This window comes from Hemitrygon akajei, chromosome 11 (genome assembly GCF_048418815.1).
Source record: "Hemitrygon akajei chromosome 11, sHemAka1.3, whole genome shotgun sequence".
In the NCBI taxonomy this organism is placed as follows: Eukaryota; Metazoa; Chordata; class Chondrichthyes; order Myliobatiformes; family Dasyatidae; genus Hemitrygon; species Hemitrygon akajei.
This window is the reverse complement of record NC_133134.1, coordinates 7,572,326-7,593,703: the sequence shown is the minus strand read 5'-3', so window position 1 is coordinate 7,593,703 and position 21,378 is coordinate 7,572,326. Positions and strand designations below refer to the sequence as shown.

The 21,378-nt window shown below is 41.0% G+C and overlaps 1 protein-coding gene across 2 annotated transcripts in view; it reads left to right on the top strand.

Annotated features, from left to right (window-relative positions):
* The window catches only part of baiap2l1a (BAR/IMD domain containing adaptor protein 2 like 1a), a 131,950-nt gene that overhangs the window by 86,213 nt on the left and 24,359 nt on the right, over nucleotides 1-21,378 (top strand). The window contains exon 12 of one of the 2 annotated variants that reach the window (XR_012100729.1): nucleotides 18,835-19,007. Coding sequence is in view for 1 of the 2 variants with exons in the window: in XM_073060180.1 (XP_072916281.1) it covers nucleotides 18,830-19,007 (178 nt within the window). In the remaining variant the exon portion in view is untranslated. Of the gene's footprint in view, nucleotides 1-18,829; nucleotides 19,008-21,378 lie in introns of both variants that reach the window. The other variant, XM_073060180.1, reaches the window with a different exon arrangement.

Genomic DNA, 21,378 nt, shown 5'->3' with positions numbered 1-21,378 from the left:
GAGGTTGGGTGGGACTACGACCAGATCATGGGTTAAGGGAGAAAGGTGAATAGTTTAGGGGGAATATGAGGGGAAACATTTTCACTCAGGGTTGAGACAGTGTGGAATGGGCTTCCAGCACAAGTAGTGCAAGCAAGCTCAATTTCAAACCTCCAAGAGAAGTTTGGATAGGTACATAAATGGTAGGGGTATGGTCTGTGTGCAGGTCAATGGGACTAGGCAGTTTAAATAGTTTGTCATGTATTAGATGGGCAGAAGGGCCTGTTTCTGTGCTATACTTCTCTATGACTCTAATTTTGATTAAATAAATGGGAAACTTCAGAATGTCATTGCCAATCAATCACATCTGAAGCCCTGCTAACATTTCACACTAGTGGAGTTTTAGTTCACATTTATTTATCACATGTACATCAAAATGTATAATGAAATGTGTTGTTTGCTTTAACAGCTAACACAACCTAGAGATGTGCTGGGGGCAGCTGCAAGTTTTGTCACATATTCCACAATGTTCAAAAGAACAACTGCAAAACAAAGCAACACACACAAAATGCTGGTGGAACGCAGCAGGCCAGGCAGCATCTTTAGGGAGAAGCACTGTCGACGTTTCGGGACTGAAAGTTAGTCCTGACGAAGGGTCTCGGCCCGAAACGTCGACAGTGCTTCTCCCTATAGATGCTGCCTGGCCTGCTGTGTTCCACCAGCATTTTGTGTGTGTTGCTTTAATTTCCAGCATCTACAGATTTCCTCGTGTTTGCAACTGCAAAACAATGCTTTTCCTCCTCCTGTCCACCTGCTCATACAGTTTCCCAACTCTATGATTGGCCTCCAGCCTCCATTTTACTCGCTAACATCGGCCTCCGACTTCTCCAGTGGACTTGCAGTCTCGGGGCTTCGGCCATCGGGCGTCGACTTGTAGATTTCTGATCAACGTTTGGGTTTCAATCCTCAGTATCAACCCTAGTACTCACAGATGGGATCCTGAACTCCAGGCTTCAAACTCTGGACATGCCAACCTGTCTCCCTAGGTGATCACTAGCCCTTGTCCCATCCGTGTGGACCCCTGATCCCGTGAAGGTTTTGCTGACCTGAGGTGGGGGGGAGGGGCATCAGCCCACGTCCTTGTTGGTTCACACTAATAATGGGAAGTTTGTAGCAGAGGTTCCTGCACCAGATATCTAAAATAATTTGCATGACATATTTATCACTTTTATATAGGAAACTCTACATTGGAAAGTAATTTAAAGCCTTGTGAATAATTGAAGCTCTCAAAGGAACTGTGTGTTTGCATCAGATGATGTGAGCCACAGGAGTTTGAAGGACTAGCCTGAAGAACAGTGGTGCAGTGTTTGGAGACAAGACTGTAAAAGCTGAAATGTGGGACACAAAAAAACAAACAATGGAAGAACTCGCACAGGAGATTCTAAAGATGCTGGAAATCTGGAGCAACACACACAAAATGTTGGTGCATCTATAGAGGAGTGATTATTCACTTTCCTCCACAAATGCTGCCTGCACTTTGTATGTGTTATTGCATTGGTAGAACTCAGCAGGTGAAGTGGCATCTGTGGAGGCCAAAGGGATATTGAGGTTGAGACTACGTCAAGACTGACAGGGATTAGGAAATAATGACAGTACAGGGGATAGGTGTGGCAGAGGATGGCAGATGATGGGTGGAACCAGGTTTTGGGAGGGGGATGTGAAGGGGCAGGGAAAGGAGATGATGACAGATGGAAGTGGAGGTGGGGGGGAGGAGAGGGAGTGGATGGGAAAGTTGAGCAATGTTTGTGCTGCTTTAAAGTTTTAAAGCCACAATTGTAATTGCACTTATTATACAACAAAGTATTATCGCAATCTGTACAATAGGGGGAAGAATTGTAATGGGTGTTGACTATATCTTACCAAATAAGGAAAATCACTGGCTTTGCCAAACTCTGCTGTGACTATTGTTTTCACAAGGTGTCACAAGCAAAAACAGAACTCAAAAGGAAGGATTCAGTGAAGATAAATAACCATTCATCTGCTATCTTGTTGCTGCAAGTGGTCCGGAATTATGTTACTTTATAAATCAAGTCTTATTCTACAGAGTAAATGTATGAAGTGGAACAATTCTAATCTGTGTGTGCATGTTTATACTGTTGGCTGATTTTGTACAGCATCAGCTCCATTTACAAACAATTTAATAATTGGCAATATGTAGATTTTTTGCTCAAAGTAAAACTGCTAGATGTTGGAACAAAGAAGATTGGGGGGAGGTTTGATAAAGGTGTACAAAATTGTGAGAAGTAGATAAGGCAAATGCAAGCAGGTTTTTTTCCACTGAGGTAGGTGGGACTACAACTAGAGGTCATGAGTTAAGGGTGAAAGGTGAAAAGTTTGTGCAGAACATGAGGGGAAACTTCTTTATTCAAAGGGTCATGAGAGTGTGGAATGAGCTTCTGGCACAAGTGGTGCATGCAAGCTTGACTTCAGCATTTAAGACAAGTTTGGAGAGGTACGTGGATTGGAGGGGTATGGAGGGCTATGGTCCGTGTGCAGGTCAATGGGACTAGGCAGTTTAAATGATTCGGCATGTAGGAATGGAAGGGCCTGTTTATGGGCTGTACTTTTCTATGACTTTATGTTCCACTGGGCTAATCAATCTGATATGTACGTAAATGCTTAATTTATTTCTACCCGAAAGAATGACATTGATCTTAGATATTCACGCAGGATGAACAAGCATCACAAAATAAGCAAGTACTGTTTCTTCAAAGTTCAAAGTAAATTTATCAAAGTACATGTATGTCACCAAATACTACCCAGAAATTCATTTTCTTGTGGGCATTCACAGTAAATAAAATGAAGCACAATATAATCAATGAAAAACCACACACGGCAGAGGTTGACAAATGACCAATGTTCAAAAGCCAACTAATCGTGCAAATACAAAAAGAAAAGAGAAAAAATACTAAAAATAATAAATAAGCAAGTAATATCGAGAACCTGAATTATAGTCCATAAAAGTGAGTCCATAGATTTTGGAATGAGCCTGATACTGCACTCTCACATTGGTACCCTCCTGTTTAATTTTTAAGGACAGAATTGGTGTTGATGGTAAAGCCTATAGAGCAGGGGTTCCCAACCTTATTTTTTGTCATGGACCCCCTACCCTTAATCAATGAGTCTGTGAACCCCTGGTTGGGAACCCCTGCTATAGAACATGCTCCTCATGATGCATGAGTTATGTGTATTATCGTTGAAGAAATGGCATCCTGCTCAGTGTGAACCTGCAGTTTTTATCTTCAATCTACATAAAGCTTTAAATATACAAGTTACCATATTTAGATTCTTCTGTTACATTTGAGGGCTATCTTGTTAAACTTGTTCCTGGAGTGACGTCACACCTATTATTTAAATAAGCATCTCTTATGACAAGCAAATTGTTTGTTCTTGTTTATTCCTGTCCATTGATGCTGCATAACCTGCTGAGTTCCTCCACCATTTTGTGTGGGTTACCTCTCTTATGATTAATTGTGACAGATCTAGCACTATTTCACATCATATGAATATGAGATGGCTGCTTGTAGAATGTTTCAGTTAAGACATTAAGTACAGTAATGAACTTCGGAGTACAGTCAGCCCTCCTTATCTGCGAGGGATTGGTTCCGGGACCCCTCGCGGATACCAAAAAATGCAGATGCTCAAGTCCCTTATTTAACCTGTTTCAGTGTGGTGGACTTCAGGACCCACAGAACCCTGGACCTTATTTAACCTGTCTTAGAGCAGTGCTCTTTAGGACCCAGCGGAGCTCTGAATCTGCAGTGTTTCAGTTCACGAAAATAATCACGATCACGATTGAAAATGAAGTGGAAGTAATAAAGCGTGGAAAAGAGGTGAAATGCCATTGGTCATTGGAAAAGTGTTAGGCTACAGTTGGTCAACGATTGGAACAATTTTTAAGGATAAAGTGAGAAAGGCCCTGCCCCGATGAAAGCTACAATTATTACTAAGCAACGCAGTGGTTTAATTATTGAAATACACACATTTCTTAAATGTTTTATATGCATAGAAAGGTAAAATATATAATCTGTTTTCTAAGACAAACGTTTGACTAACTGACGCTAAATAATACTGGATGTAGCTGTTCCGACTTAGTAAGAAAACTTCTGATTTTTATTTTCGATCCTGATCCACGATAACCTACGCACATCTCTTGTATACTTTAAATCATCTCTATGTTACTTGTAATACCTAATACAATGTAAATGCTGTGTAAATAATTGTTATACTGCATTGTTTAGGGAATAATGACAAGGAAAAATAGTCTGTACATGCTCAAAGAATGGGTGCTGGAGGAGCACTTCCAGGTTTTCTTGATTCGCAGTTGTTTGAATTTGCACTTGCGGAACTCGCAGATAAGAAGGGTTTGACTGTATCTGAAGTTCCAAGCACAGTTTACATGATGTGTCCTTTGTCAATTTGCACCTCCTTTGGATGAAAAGAAAATCCTAGTTAACTGATTACAAATTTGTAGGAATGTAGCTTCCCCAACACCAACAGACCTGGTACTGGAATTTAAGTTGAGAAATTTGGGTAAGCTTCTCCCCTGTAAGTATTATTGTTGCTTGAGGACAGTGGAGGATATTTGTAACTTTGTTTTGCATGTAGGTGAATACTTTAATTGATTTTGTTTTCAGTATAATGTATGCCCCTAACCAGATACTGACACAAAAGTCGTCATTTTCTTCTGGTTCTTTTGCTAACCAGTTTAAATCCAATGAAATACATTTTTTGTAGTGTTTTCATTCTTGAAGGAATGAAATCTGGCAGCCAGTTTATACTAAAATTTTCCACATAGTGGTAATATTCACCACATTTGTTTTATAGATGTGAATTGAGAGTTGCTCTCCACGACACCAAAAATACCCTCTCCCCAAATCATATTCTTGTTTCATCTGGTCTCTTGCATCCACCTGAAAGGCTAGTTTGACCTCAATTTATCAATGTATCTTGACGAGTGGCACCTCCAAGAGTGCGGCACTCCCTTCATATTGCATTGACTGGAATGAAACTTGAAGTCAATCTTCATACCTCTGAGAATGTTGCCAGCCAGGCAATTGCTGAAAACTACGTTTGTGTGGCTAGTGTCATAGATGCAGGATGGAGTGCTCAGAGTCCACGCAAGTCATGAAGTCACCTTTTCTTTAATCCGACTGAACCCAAGCCACTTAAACTATGAGTCAGCAACTCTGAGCTGTGATACTATGCCGCCCAACCCCAGAGGCAGATCTCAAGCTTTCTTTCCCCATGTGAAAGCCTGCACATAAGACAGTCTGTGGAGCAACTGCAATTTATGTATATATAGTTTCCTGAGCTTCAGGCGGATATATTAATATGCACTGTGCTGCTACCGCAGAATGTGATAGTGATAATGAACTGGAATCTGATGCATTATTTTCAAAAGACATATTTGTATCTCTGTGTAATCATTACGCTACCAGCCACAGGCAAATTAAAATCGTGCCTTGCAATGAAGTTATCATGTACAGTATGTGGCATGCAAACATATCCTGGTTTCTGGATCTTTCAGATCGTATTGGAACAAATTTGATAATCTCACAACACACAATCTATTTTGTAAGCTTTGGTAGCTTCATTTGAAGAAGTACTCCTGCTATCAAGTTCTTGGGTAACTTCTGTTTAAATGAGAAGTATGGCAGGCAACAGCAAAGACTTCTGAATTTTCTAGGCGTGTGTTAATATGAAACCCTAAACGGAGTTCTCTGAAACAATTTGCAAAGAGCTTAGACATGCCATCATACTGAACAAATTGTCTAACTTCCTGTGTGCTTTCAGTTGTGCATTCCAGTTAACTGATTACAACTCATCAAGATAACATTAATAAATAATCTGGATAAGGCAAGCTTGTAATATATAAACAACACTGGATTTTTTTTTTGGAAACTATAAGACATAGGAACAGAATTGGGCCATTTGGCCCAACATTTGTAAACAGCGAAACATTGAAAACGTGTTTGAACACTAAAGCATTGAAATAATTAGTGAGGGATACCTGAAATTAGACAGTCCAATGTTAAGCAGGAAGCTAATGCCACTGCAGGATTGATTCAGTCTTTCATGTCTCTACTGAATTTTGGGTTGTCTTTAGAAACATGACCTTTAGAGTTGGATTATTTCGTAAAAGTCCAGATGAAACAATCATGAATTTCATGAAAAAACTATAACTAGTTGTAGTGTTGCTTCAAGGCTGCTTTTCTGTGTATTGTTCTAGATTTCCTCCTTTTCATTCCTACAGTAAGCTCAGCTTGATGTAGGCTTTCAGAACAGTAGAGTATTTTCTGTAACATATTGAGGAACGGGAACCATTTTATTTTGGGGATGTGACGTACAGACATGGGTTGAGAGAGACCGCTGGTGTCTATTATGTTCCTTTTGGCAGTCTGCGGAGTATGAGTATAAATCACAGCATAGAGGCATTTAGCTATTGTATTTCTCCTTTAAAAGAGCCTTATAATTTGTCCCACCCCTGTAGTTTTTGTCCCAAAGCTCTGCAGGGTTTTCCTTTACAATTATTTATTTCAATCCTGTTGAATGTTGATCCTGCCTCCACTATCCTTTTTTAGTATATTCTAGAATGCAGCATACATTTTAACAATAACAAATTCTCTTCACTTTCGTTCTCTCTGACCTTGTCCCCAAGTTTTTTTTATCATAGTTAAGTCTCTTCCCCCCCCCCCATTTTATCAAAACCCCTCATAATTTTAACATTCAATAATGGCATTGTCAGCTTTTCTCATTTTCCCCATGCAACGAGAATTCCTCATTGCAGCTATTCTCTCTGTGAAACATTTATTGAAACACAATAATTGTTGTGTACTTGTCATCCATGGTCAGTATTATATTATCTTTGCCTTTGAAACTTTCTTTAAAATTGTCAAATGCGCTTTTAGTCCATGAGCCAGTAGGGTTGGTCGGTACCATCTGAGGGGAATAAGGCTCATAGTGATTTTTGGCAAGGTATACATCTCTAGAGTTAGAAAATATGTGATAGCATTGCACCAGTGGTAGCATTATGTATGCTATCATGCATTTTATAACACTACCCTAAAAAAAACATTTCTGAAAAGTGGCCAGTATAAAGTACAACATATATATTCAGTGATCCTTCAACATTGAAATTTGTCACAATGATAGCTGAGTTCAAGTACTTTTCATCAAATGTTTTCAGTGTAGAATTTTATTACAACTATGTCATTGGTGGCACTCGCAGTACAGTGCCCAATTTCAGTAGAGTGAATCATCTCATGTTTAGAAAAATATTTGTCTGTTGTTTATTTTGGAAAAGTCAAAAAAACCCTAGGACACATACAATCACATGGATTTGTAGAGAATTTATTCAGGAATTCAAATAAGTAATCACTTTTTGTATATAATTCCATATTAACATCAGTACGGCAGAAAATGTTACCCCACCCCCTTCAAAGATAAAAAAAAACCTCATCTGGAGAGATTTCTGGGATTTTATCAATGTCATGATATTTTCCATATTGTTGTATCAAATCAAAACTATCTTGAGCTTTTGTCATAGCATATAGAATTACAGTACAATAATTCAAATATGGGGTTCCACACGGCCATAACCTAGGCCCAATTTGTTTGTAAAATGAATATATTTAATCAAAGACTGCTTTCCATACTGTTTTCCATACTTTCATAACCTATTAATAATCATAATAATTTTCCAAATCTTCCACATCATCTTCTGAACTTTCCACGCTCTCTGAGGTGGATGCCTGGTTCTCACAGTGCCAGTCTACACATGTCAGTACACCTGAAGCCATTTGCAACACACACAAATCTTGGGAGTGAACATTTTTTTGGACAGTTACAGGCCAGTAGATCCAGTACAACATGGAGAGCTAGCTGGCCTTCCATCCTGTGCACCACCAACTGTTCAGCTTCCTCTGCTCTCTTCATCTTCCATCCTCTGCCAACAGGGCTTGGCAGTTTTGGGTCCTTCTCCAAACATCTTCTCCATATACAAGCCTGGTAGCTGGCTCACTGTGCATGTTTTGTTAAGCAGTTCTTGCATGGTGGGAGTTGATGACTTTCAATTTCAGTTTTTTTAGCACAGGAAAGGTGATACCTGAGCTCACTGACCTTGGTGGTCGATGCTTTTGGGGCATACAGGAGACATGTAAATGCCTCCAGTTTGTCCATCAGTTCTGGGGAGAGGTCCCATTCCTGACCCAATGTGTCCTGAGTTTCCCTGTTGCTGGTCAGAAGTTTTAGGGCACTTGTCTTCCCTTTGCCTGCAAAAGCCCTTACAGTGTTACATCTGGTATATGCGTGCAACCCGATGAGAGCCCTGCAAACCTTTATGCCAACAGTGGCAGCAACCTTCCTGATGTCTACAAGCCTTGTACGGGTTCTAGTGCCACACTTCTAGAACAATGGGGCCTCAATCTTGTCACAAAATGCTAAAGACATGATAAAGACATCTGTGTCTTCTGAGCAGATCACTACAGATTGGTATCCCTCTCTTGTGGCATGAGCAGCATGGAGAAGTAGGTGGCCATCTGCTTCTTGTTGACACTGAAGAGCTGACACCTCCTCACTGTCTTGAGATGTGATTCTGTAACATTTGTCATCCACAGTTGCATACAGAATCTTCTCCTGTAGCTTTGCTCTGTACTCCGCCTTCCTCCATTCATGGACTATGAAGCTAATGAGACTATTTTTGTTACTGACTTTGGTCAGGAAGCTCCTCCACTGCCTCACCATCTCCTCACTACCTGTGATACCTTGCAACTCATAGCCAGTCTCATCACCCCTTAGAGGTCTTTCACTATTCTTGATAGCGTTCTCTTTGTATGTGTCGAACACAACATCTATTCTGACTGCCTTCCCTCAGAGCCATACCCAGAATTGTTGTGGCAACAACTCTGAAAGTAACTTGATCACCTTTCACTCTTTGGATCAAGTTCATTCCATCAACCACTGTAGCAGAGTTTCCTGGGAGCTGCTCTTCTACTGCTACATTTTTCTGCAAGGTTGTGGCTAAAGTAGCTTTATTTGTCTTTCTCAGCAATCCTTCTGGTGTGGACAGGGCCCAGGGCAATGGTCCAAGGGGATAAGAAAGGATATGCTCCATATGTAGACTGCACCCTTGTGCCATCACTATGATGTGTCCAAACAAAGACCTGTCTGCTTTCAAGATGATCGCCCTCCCATTTGATTTCACTTCTCACTCACACATATCACTGAATGTTTTCAGCTTGTTGGTTTTCATTGGGTCATGGAATTTCTTTGCTGATGGGTCTTCCTCTAGTCTCTCATCCTTGAAGGTTACATAGCATTGCTCACCAATCTCATATGCCTTCATCAGGTCGGAGGCAATGTCCTTGGGGGCTGCCTTTGCCATAGAGATGCTAATGAGGTCCTGCTTCTCTGCAAGTGGGTTGACCTATTCATGTTATGAGGCTATCCACTGCTGAAACTGCTTCCTCATCTTTCTGGATTCTTGGCCGCTGTAGTTCCGCAAGACAAAGCTCTGATTTGTTGCCTTGCACCATCTCCCTTAACTGTCCCAGGAATGCACTGCGGTGCTCAGCTGTTGTGTAGTAACGCTCGTTAGCTCCAGCATTCAGGCTGAACCGTGATGTGCCTCCAGGAGTCTGTGTGTCTTTGTTCACTGTGGCTTCAGTAGCCTGGTCCACAGGGATCTGCCCAAAGGGGTTGTTACTGGACAGCTGCATTGAGAATTGGCCTGTCTTGAAGGCCTCGTACACAGAAGGATTCTTCTCTGGGAGGTTCTCATCCGAGCAAAGTAAGGGGGCAGGTACTTGGCATAATTCATCTTATCAAAGGCAAAGTGCCATGGGATCGTGGTTCTTATAGCATGGAGGTTACCATGCAAGCTATCACTGCTGCAGTGCTGTCACATATTTTCTAGCACTAGGGATGTATGCCTTGCCAAAAATCACTATAAGAATTATCTCCCTCCCCCCCCCCCCCCCCGATGGTACTGGTGACCCAAATTTGGGGTCCTGGCTCACGGACTATTTATAATTGTAATGGAGTGCCCTCTAAGATGTTAAACTTTCAATACCCATTTTAGGTCTACGGCTTGTAATATTGTTCCACTCTAGGGGAAGGGGAAATTTTCATTATACAATAAACCACAGTACTTTATTTTTCATGAGACATTGAGTCACCTTGGATTTGTAGATGATACCAGCTTCATTTTGTAAATCGTTGACATTCAATATGTAAGATTTGTACTATAAGCATGGACTTGGTGCTGCACTATTGTTGAGGTTGCTATGTTCTTCATTTCACTCTGGGCATTAGAGATAACAAGTATTTTTCATTTATTATGGATGCTATATGATTGACAGTCACATAGTTGGACTTGTGATATCTACGTTAATAGTAGTTAAGAGTCAATATGATGCTGTTGTAAGCATTACCTGCTCACAATTCACATATTTAAATGATATATATAATTTAATATTGTGGTATTTGTCTGTTGTGTGTGACGATGACAAAAAACCAGTGTGGGAGAGGTTTTAAAATGGAAAAGCCGTTGGGGTAGATCTACTCTCTCTACCTAGGAAGCCCAGGTCCAGTAAGTCACAAACTGGTGTCTTCCTTGGTTGCACTGGATGACCATGATGTCTTCTGAGCCTTGTCATGCCTTTGCTCTTCACGGAGCGTTACAGAACCGCCTTTCTGGCGGATGGATCTCACTGTAGATTTCATCTGCCCAATCCACCAGAGCTGACCACATGCTAAGGTGTATGGGGTGCCCAGGGAGGGGTAGCACCTTTGGTGAAGGGGCTTGTCATGCTCATTCTGGGACATCTCACTCAGTTTTCACCTGTGGCTCCAAGTAGTTGCTTGCATGAAACAGCCCAGTATTCAAATATTTCATTTTTTTCCACTTCTGTTGTATTAATAATTATAAATAACCCTTGTCTGTTAAGTGAAGTTTAATGAACTAAATAACATTTTATCTTAAATTTCAGGGATTTTTAATAATTGACCTGATATGTAAATTGAAGTTAGTTTTAGATGTATACATTGAGTCCATTTATTTGGAAAAGTACTATTTTACCGATGAAAGGATCTTTACTCCTAAATGTTTGAGAGCAGTTGGCTGAATCCTGTTGATTCCTTTACCTTTTTGAGAGGCTGCATTGGTGGTTCATGTCTGTAACTTATGTCAAGTTGTGCAGTGGGGAATAAATTTAGTTGAGGTGCAGTGAGAGCTTGATGTTGATGCAGTTATGATAACAGATGGATTTTTGTCTCTGTAGTGATGAAAGTAGAGTATCTGTATTGTTCTGCCCAAAAGTGCAATATCACAGACCCCACAATATCAAGCCTGTACTACAATGGGCAAGTTGCCTGACTTGGTGACACTGTATTTTGCAAGGCTCTTGCTATCCAGTTTTTTTTCCCTCCTCAGCACTCCTGGAGTCTCTTGGTATCTCTGCTGGCCAATTTCCATGACTAATACAAAGCAACTGTTAGTTTTCCATCCTCTCATCTGTAAATCAACTATGTTTTTTGATGCTCATCAGTCAGCTGCAATTAGGCCTTTTAAAATTATGCTCTTTATCATGGAACACTGGAATATATTCATTTTCAAAAGCTAGCTGCTGCATGCACTGCCCAGTTTTCCTTTATATAGAAGGGTAGAGTTATAGAGAAGTACAGCAAAGAAACAGGCCTGTCAACCCATCTAGTCCATACCTACTGCCATTTAAAACTGTCTACTCCCATGAAACTGCACTCGGACCATAGCCCTCCATATCCCTACTATCCACATACCTATCCAAACTTCTGTTAAACATTGAAATCGAGCTGGTATGCATTACTTGTGCTGGCAGCTCATTCTACACTCTCTCATGACCCTCTGAGTGAAGACATTTCCCCTCAAGTTCACCTTAAACTTCTCACCTTTCACCTTTAAGCCATAACGTCTGGTTGTAATCCCACCCAACCTCAGTGGAAAAAGCCTGGTTGCACTTGCCTAATCTATACCCCACATAATATTGTATACTTCTATCAAATCTCCTCTCAATCTTCTATGTTCTAAAGTTTACAGTCCTAATCTATTAACTCTTTTCTTGTACAACTGTGAGAAGTGCATCCAGCTGTACTTCTAACAATCTGTTATGGAGTTGGGCATGGATGAACTCCTGATCATTTGGGAGGCTGAGGGGTTGATAGATAGGACATATAGAGTTACACCCAAGGTGCAGAACACAGACAATTAGGTGACAGGGAGGGGAAAAAAGGTTAAGGAGCTAGTGCAGAGTACCCTTGTTGCCACCCCCTCAATGACCGGTATATCACTGTTTGGGGGGGGGGGGGGGGGGTGGAATGACCTAACAGTGGTCAGGTCTCTGGCCTTGAGCTTGCCTATCACTCAGAGGAAGGGGGAAGAAGAGGCATGCTGTGGTGTTGGGGGATTTGTTAGGTAGGGGAACAAACAGGAGGTTTTGTGGGTGAGAATGAGATTCCCAGATGGTATGTTGCCCTGGGTGCCAGTCTGGAATATCTGATCGAGTCCTCATCATTCTTAAGTGGGAGGGTGAGCAGCCAAAAGTGGCCCATGTAGGTACCAAGGACAAGTGATGAGGTTCTGCATAGGGAGTTCAGGAAGTTGGCTGCTAAGTTAAAGGGCAGGACCTCCAGGGTTGTGATCTTGGGATTGCTACCTGCGCCATGTGCTAGTGAGGCCAGAACATGGAAGATTGTGTGCTGTGTGGCGAAGGGGTTGGTGTAGAAGGGAGGGTGTAGGGTTTTGATCATTGGGCTCCCTTTTAGGGAAGGGACAGTTTGCACTTGAACTGGAGGAGGACTAACATCCTAGCGGGAAGACTTGTTAATGCTGCATGATGGGGTTTCAACTGGAATTGCAGGAGTATGGGAACCAGAGTGCCAGAAAAATTAGTGAAGAGTTTGTGGAGGCAGATGTTGGTAAGATCACAGACAAAGTCAGGAATCAAAAGTTGAGCATGGTGTGACTATTCCTGAGTTGCATATATTTCAACACAAGAAGTATCATAGGGAAGGTGGATATTAGTGTTGAAGGTGTGGTAGCTGGTTTACAAACAGGTGATGTGTAGTGAGGAGAGGCTGTTGATAGGGCAGAATTACAGTTAACAGGATGTGTTGCAACGTAAAAGATGGACAAAATCGAATACAGGACAGGTGTTGTACAGGACACGCAGTATGAAGAATAAGGTAGATGAACTTGCAACACGGTTACAGATTGGCAGGTATGATGTGTAGGCGTTACTAAATCATGACTGAAAAAAGGTTGTAGCTGGGAGCTTAATTTCCAAGGATGCACATTGCATTGAAAGATCAGGGAGGAAGGCAGAGGGGGTGGTGTTGCTGTGTTGGTTCAAAAAGAATTAAAACAAATCATTAGAAAGGTGACATAAGATTGGAAGTTATTGAATCGTTGTGGATAGAGCTAAGGAACTGCAAGGGTAAAAATACCCTAATAGAAGTTGAATACTGGTCCCCAAACAGTAGAAAAGATGTGACCTACAAATTACAAAGGAAGATAGAAAATGCATACCAAAAACGCAGTATTACAATAGTCATGGGGGACTTCAATATACAGGTAGATTGCGACAATCAGGTTGGTGCTGGATTTCAAGAGGGGGAATTTCTAGAGTGCTGATGAGATGGCATTTTAAGTAGCTCATGGTTGAGCCCACTAGGGGATCAGCTATTCTGAATTGGGTGTTATGCGATGAACCACAATTGATTAGAGAAATTGAGGTAGAAGAACAATTAGGGGCAAGTGATCATAATATCGAATTCACCCTGAATTTTGAGAAGCTAAAGTCAGATGAATCAGTATTACAGTGGAGTGAAGGGAATTGCAGAGGTGTGAGAGAGGAGTTGGTCAGAATTGATTGGAAAAGAACACTGGCAGGTATGACAGCAGAGCAGCAATAGCTGGAATTTCTGGAAGCAATTTGGAAGGGGCAGGATATGTACACCTCAAAGAAGTATTCTAAATGAAAGATGACACAATAATTGCTAACGAGAAGTCAAGACAACATAAAAGCCAAAGAGTGGGCATATAATAGACCAAAATTTGGTGGGAAGTTAGAGGATTGGGAAGCTTTTAAAATTCAACAGGGGCAATCTTAAAAAAGGCATTAAGATGGTAAAAATAGAATATGAAAGTAAGCTAGACAATAATATTAAAGAAGATACCAACAGTTTCTTCAGATACATGAACTGTTAGAGAGGTGAGAGTAGCTATTGGACTGCTGGAAATTGATGCTAGAGAGGTAGCAATGGGAGGGACAATGAAATGGCAGATGAACAAATAAATATTTTGCATCAGTATTCACCATGGACGATACTAGCAGTGTGGTGGAAATTCTAGGTGTCAGGTACCATAACTAGGGAGAAGGTTCTTGGGAAACTGAAAGGTCTGAAGGTAGATAAGTTATCAGGACCAGATAATATACAGCCCAGGATTTTCAAAGTGGTGTCTGAAGAGATTGTGGAGACATTAGTATTGATCTTTCAAGGATCACTAGATTCTGGGATGGTTCCAAAAGACTGAAAAATTGCAAGTGTCACTCTACCCTTCAAGAAAGGAGAAAGGCAGAAGAAAGGAAACTTCAAACCAGTTAGTCTGACCTCAGTGCTTGGGGAAGACTTTGGAGTCAATTATTAAGGATGAGGTCTCAGGGTACTTGGAGGCACGTGATAAAATAAGCTGTAATCAGCATGGTTTCCTCGAAGAAGGATCTTGTCTGACAAATCTGTTGGCATTCTTTGAAGAAATAACAAGCAGAATAGATAATGGGGAATCAGTTGATGTTTTGTTCTTGGATTTTCGGAAAGCCTTTAACAAGATGCCACACATGAGGCTGCTTAACAAATCATGATCCCATGGTATTGCAGGAAAAATAGATGAAGCAGTGTCTGATTGGCGGGAGGCAAAAACTGGGAATAAAGGGAGCCTTTTCTGGTTGGCTGCCAGTGACTAGTGGTGTTCCACAGGGGTCTGTTGGGACCAATTCTTTATACATTATATGTCAGTAATTTGGATAATGAAATTGATGGCTTTGTTGCAAAGTTGGCAGATGATATGAAGATGAGTGAGGGGCACGTAGCTTTGATGAAGTAGAGAGGCTAAAGAAGGACTTGGATTAGGGGAATGGGCAAAGAAATGGCAGATGGAATACAGTGTCGGGAAGTCTATGGTCATGCACTTTGGTAGAAGAAATGAAACGTTGAACTATTTTTTAAAGGGAGAGAAAATATAAAAATCTTATGCACAAAGTGACTTGGCAGTCCTTGTGCAGGATTCCCCAAAAGTTAATTTGTAGGTAGAGTTTGGTGAGGAAGGCAAATGCATTGTTAGCATTCATTTCAAGAGGGCTAGAATATAAAAGCAAGGATGTAATGTTGAGACTTTATAAAGCACTGGTGAGGCCTCACTTGGAGTATTGTGGGCAATTTTGGGCCCCTTATCTTAGAAAGGCTGTGCTGAAACTGGAGAGGGTTCAAAGGAGGCTCACGAAAATGTTTCCAGGATTGAATGGCTTGTCATATGAAGAACATTTGATAACTTTGCACCTGTATTCACTAAAATTTAGAAGAATGAGGAGTGACCTCATTGAAATCCTATCATGGTGAAAGGCCTTGATAGAGTAGATATGGAGAGGATGTTTCCTGTGGTGACAGAGCCTCAGAATAGAAAGGTGTTTTCTTAGAATGGAAATGAGGGGGAAATTTCTTTAGCCAGATAATGGTAATCTATGAAATTCTTTGCCACAGGCAGCTGTGGAGGCCAAGTCTTTATGTATTTTTAAGGCAGAGGTTGATAGATTCTTGATTGGTCAGGGCATGAAGGGATACAGGGAGAAGGCAGAAGATTGGGGTTGAAAGGAAAATTGGATGAGCTATAATGAAATGGTGGAGCAGACTCAATGGGCCAAATAGCCTAATTCTGCTCCAATATCTTGTGGTTTTATGGTCTTGTAGAGCCCCATAAACATGGTCGTACCTTTCTTATTTATCATTTCCACTCATAAAACCTCACCAGTCGAGTTCTCCAGTTGAGGGCCCTGAGTTCATCGCCCTTGCGTCCCAAATGCTGCCTCAAATATGTCAATGATACCTTCATAGTGTGGACTCCAGGTACTTCAACAGTATACATTGGAAAAACATTCAATTTATGATGGAGATGGAGAAGAATGGTTGCCTCCCATTTCTGGACATTCTAATATTACAGAAACTGGACGGTAGCCTCAGACATGGCGTCTGTTGGAAATCCACCTAATGGACTTGTACCTCAACAATAAACCACCATCATGCCTCCCAATGCAGAGCGCTTCTTTCTACTTTGATTATCTATGCAAAAACTATTACAGACCCAGAGTCTCTCCCTGAGGAAATAAGATGATTATACATGACATTCCTACAGAATGGCTACAAGATGAAGGAAATCACTGTAAAAGGGCCAATGGTAAAATCAGGAAACCTAACAACGAGGAGGAGCCTGTCACTATGACCTGTTTTCCCTATATTTCAAAGGTTTATTTGTTATCAAAACATTTCCATGGTTTCTGGAAGGACTGCCAGGATCCTGCAGAAATACCAGATTAATATAATCCACAAACCCATCAGGAAACTAAAATCAGAGATTGTGGGTTACAGATTACCTGGGACTCGGGTCAGCTGGTGATTACAGGAGTCCCTGTGAATGTGGAGGAGCATATATTGACCAGTTGGGACATGGTGGAAACCCACATCGAGGAGCATAGGAGGTGTATGTATTTGGGTTACCTGGAGAAATCAGCAGTATCAGGACACTGCATTTGCAATGGTGATAAGATTAACTTGGCCAGCACAGAACTACTGTGCCATGGCAATGGCTTTTGGGACCCCCTGGTGAAGGAAGCCATTGAAATAAAACTAGGGAGAAAGACAAAGGTCTTGTTCTAAGCAAGAGCTGGAATTCGATTGTAAACAAGATGGGAGAGGGGAAACCTAATTGGGTGAGGACTAACCAGTCAGGAGGGTCAGACCACAGGGGTATAAATACTACTGGACTAGACGTGCCCAGGCATAACCTCTGATGACAATGCAGGGTTTGTCATCAAAATGTCAGTTATAATCTATACCCTTACCCAGATGGAACCCTGCAGTTTATTCGTCATGTACGCTGGGAAAGCACTAGATCTTTTTTAAACCTCTCTACAATCCCTTTAGGCTCCCAAATAATTCAAAGTTCATCCAGTTCCAGCTCCAGCTCCTTAACACGGATTGTTAGAAGCTGCAGCTGAATGCACTTTTCACAGTTGTAGTCGTCAGGGACACTGAAGGTCTTCCTGTCTTCCCATATCCAGCAAGAGGAGCATTGCACATTCCTGCCTGGCATCTCTACTGTCCTAAATAAGCAGATATAAAGAAGGGAGGGAATGAAAACATTTCTAAAGGGCACCCCCCCACCACACGTTTCGTAAGTGTTAACAGCTTCTCCAATGGCTATGCAAGTAATGCAGCCCAAGCTCATGCAGAAAAGGGAGATTAATATCCAATTAGAGCTGTCCTGATATAAAGGGAAGGAGTTGTTACTTTAGAACATATATGTCAAACTCAAGGCCCGCGGGCCAAATTCGGCCCGCGGTGGAATTATCTTTGGCCCGCGAGATAATATCTAATTACTATTAAAGCTGGCCCCAGTAATCGAAGCGCCTATGGTGTATGATATGGCTAATGCTGAGTTTATTCAGGTACCAGGTTTTCAGGGTTTTTAGTGTTTATTCGGCAGTCTTCTTCATAAGAAACGGAATTTGTAAAGTGAAACACTTTGTAGTTATAGCAGAGACTGAGACACATGAGTGCAGGCTGAAAAAACGGAGGCAACGAAAGCTGCGTTCGCACGCGTCCGACTGATCCGGCCCGCATGAAGCTGCATTTTGCTCAATCCGGCCCATGACCTAAAATGAGTTTGACACCCCTGCTTTAGAACGTTACTAATGAAACTATTTGAAAAGGCAAAAAGGTGAAGGGTTATCAGGAATTTCTAACAAGGAAAAGCTTTTTCTCTTTTTGAACTGCTTCCTTCTGCTACTGTATTAATCATTTGTCATTCCCTAACCCCCCACCCCCAGCAATTTGTGCATTCACTCTCAGGAACTAATACAGAGCGTTAATCTGCTTTATTAATTTGACAGTCAGAAATGAGTGTGTTGTTTTGAAGCAAAACTACGACATTCTCTGGGTTGGTGTGCTTTTTTTTCCTCAATTTTGTTAATTGAAGGGATCCAAGTATGTTTAGTCTTTAAAGACTTTATCCTCTTTGCATACACAATGAATCTCCATGTACATACCTGGTTACTTTCACAATGCACAATGATTGTGCTGGCTGTTGAACAGAATTACATTGAAAGGTTGTGAAGCAATTTAATTAGCAAAAATAACATTCCATTTAAATTACTCCAGTGTTCTGCACAGCAACTGAAGATGAACTGAATCACAATTGGTTTAGACAAGTTTTAGTCTGACCAATATGTTTATCAAATTTAACGATTAATAACAGACAAAAAACTACTGGCAGAATCAAGAAAAAAAAAGTTGAGCTTGAGTTGAATTAGAAGTTCATCTTCCAGTCTAGTTTCCCTCATGCTGGGCTATTGCAGCAATAGTGAATTAGAAGTTGACCACATGATTTAAGATTTTGTAGTGTAAGTGTTTTTTTAGTGTTGTGCCACTATGATGATGGAAATAAGCACCTTGTAACTTTCTTTAATTGTCTTTGGTTTAGCACAGCTCCCGCACGGAGTATGAGCATCCTGAATTTAGCAGAGAGGTCAAACGTTGCCCTGCCTCCTCCAGATTATGAATCGATGCCAGTTAGACATCACAACAAGGAAACAACATTCCATTCTTACAGCAGTGCCCCAACCAGAGGAATGCTACCTCAGCCAGACAATGCAAACTCAGTAAGTACCTATCAAAGGTCAATAGTAAGGTTTATTTAAATGCCAATGATTTCTGCAGCAGGATGTTCTCGTTTCTAGGAATGGTGTTATTTATTTTTATATGTATGTGTTTTAGTTGAGCAGCAAGCAAAACTAGATAATTTACTGTCCACAGCAGGAGATTGGGGGATGTCAGAGGTAGGTATTTTAGAGTAGTGGGTGTGTGGAACACACTGCAGGGTGGTGGTAGAGGCAGATACATTAAGGACATTTAAGAGAATCTTAGATAGGCATATGAATGAAAGAAAAACAGAGGGCTATGTGAGTGAGAATGGTTAGATTAATCTTGGAGTAGGTGAAAGAGCTGGCACCACATTGTGGGTTGAAAGGCCTGTACTGTGCTGTTATGTTTTATAAAGGGAGATAAATTTATTGTGTTTTGGCTCAATGATAGTGCTCTCACCTCAAGTCTCGTATTTGGGTTAGGGTTAGAATTTCACTCTTATTTCTCATTGTAAGATATGATAATGAATGAACAGTAAATGTATGTGAATTGCTGACTTTCCAGAATAAACCTATTGACCTGAGTGTGCTTGTACATGAATTACTACAAGTTAATTTGCAGGAATGCAATTAATTGGAAAGACCAATTCCAAGAGGATGAATAGTTTATAAGAGGAGGGATCAAATTGATTTGAGTTAAAAGTTCTTGACTTTAGAACAATGAGAGATGATTTTATTAAAGGTAGAAAGCCAAGTGTGAAGTTGCTGTTTCCTCTTGTCTAGGATTCCTAGAGCCAGCATCACTCTGATCATAAGGAGTCAGCTATTCAGCATACATGTGAGAAAGTTCTTTATCTGGCAGGTAGTGAATCTTTGGAATGTTGATGATACTCGAGGATTGTGGATACTGAATATATTGAAGTCAAACCTGCAGAAACTTAGATATTATAGGCACAGACACAAGAGATTCTGCAGATACTGGAAATCCAAAGCAGCATACAAAATGTTGCAGGAACTCAGCAGGGCAGGCAGCATCTATAGAGGAATAAATAGTCGATGTTTCGGACCGAGACCCTTCATCATTAGATATATTGGGTCACTACAGTAAAATGGCACTGAAGTAAAAGATGAGCTGCTACTTGGCAGAGCTGGCAAGAGTTGTCAAATGGACTCATATTTGTGTTCTTACAAGCCAAGGTTTGAGTTAACTGTATAGCTTACATATAAGGAAGCTCCTAACAGCCTTAGCACAGCACATAATTCCCAGTTATCCAAGTATAACACAATTAAAATCGATTTCAGGAACTTCAAAGCATGTCCATGTCAAAAAAAAAGTTGTTCCAACTAGGCACCAGTTAATGAGGTATTGCTTTTAATCCTCCGTCAGTTAATTACCACTATCTGTAATACAGTCGGCTCTCCTTATCCATGAGGGATTAGTTCCGGGACCCCTCACGGATACCAGAATTCGCAGATGCTCAAGTCCCTTATTCAACCAGTCTCAATGCGGTGGATCTTAGGACCCAGCGGAACCCCAGACCTTATTTAACCTGTCTCAGTGCGGTGGACATTAGGACCCAGTGACAGAGATCTGAATCCGCAGTGTTTCTGTTCACGAAAATAATCACGATCACGATTGAAAATAAAGTGGAAATAATAAAGCGATCGGAAAGAGGTGAAATGCCATCGGTCATTGCAAAAGCGTTAGGCTACGTCGGTCAATGATCGGAACAATTTTACAAGATAAAGTAAGAAAGGCTCTGCCCCAATGAAAGCTACAATTATTACTAAGCAACGCAGTGGTTTAATTATTGGGTTTTGGGTTTGTGATCCTCCACATCAACCTGGCACGGTGGAGAGCGCACTCAATAGCAATCTGTCACTAGATCGAACTCAGGAACTTCCGTTCCCAAGCCTGGCGCTGAAACATATGTTCTTAAGTGTTTTATATGCATAGAAAGGTAAAATATATACTATATACTAATACAAATGTTTGACTACCTGACGCTAAATAATACCGGATGTACCTGTTCTGACTTACTTAGAGAACTTCTGATTTTTTTCGATCCCAGTCCACGATAACCCACGAACATCCTCCTGTATACTTAAAATCATCTCTAGATTACTTATAATACCTAATACAACGTAAATGCTATGTAAAATAGTTGTTATATTGCATTTTTAGGGAATAATGACCAGAAAGAGAAGTCTATACATACTTGAGCAACAAGTGCTGGAAGAGCACTTCCGGGTTTTCGCGATTCACAGCTGGTTTAATTCGCGCATGCAGGATTCGCAGATAAGGAGGGCCAACTGTACCTATTTTGTACAAAAGGATGTGTAGATCTCTGGTGTGCTGTGGATGTAGTCTCTTTGGACTTTAGTAAGG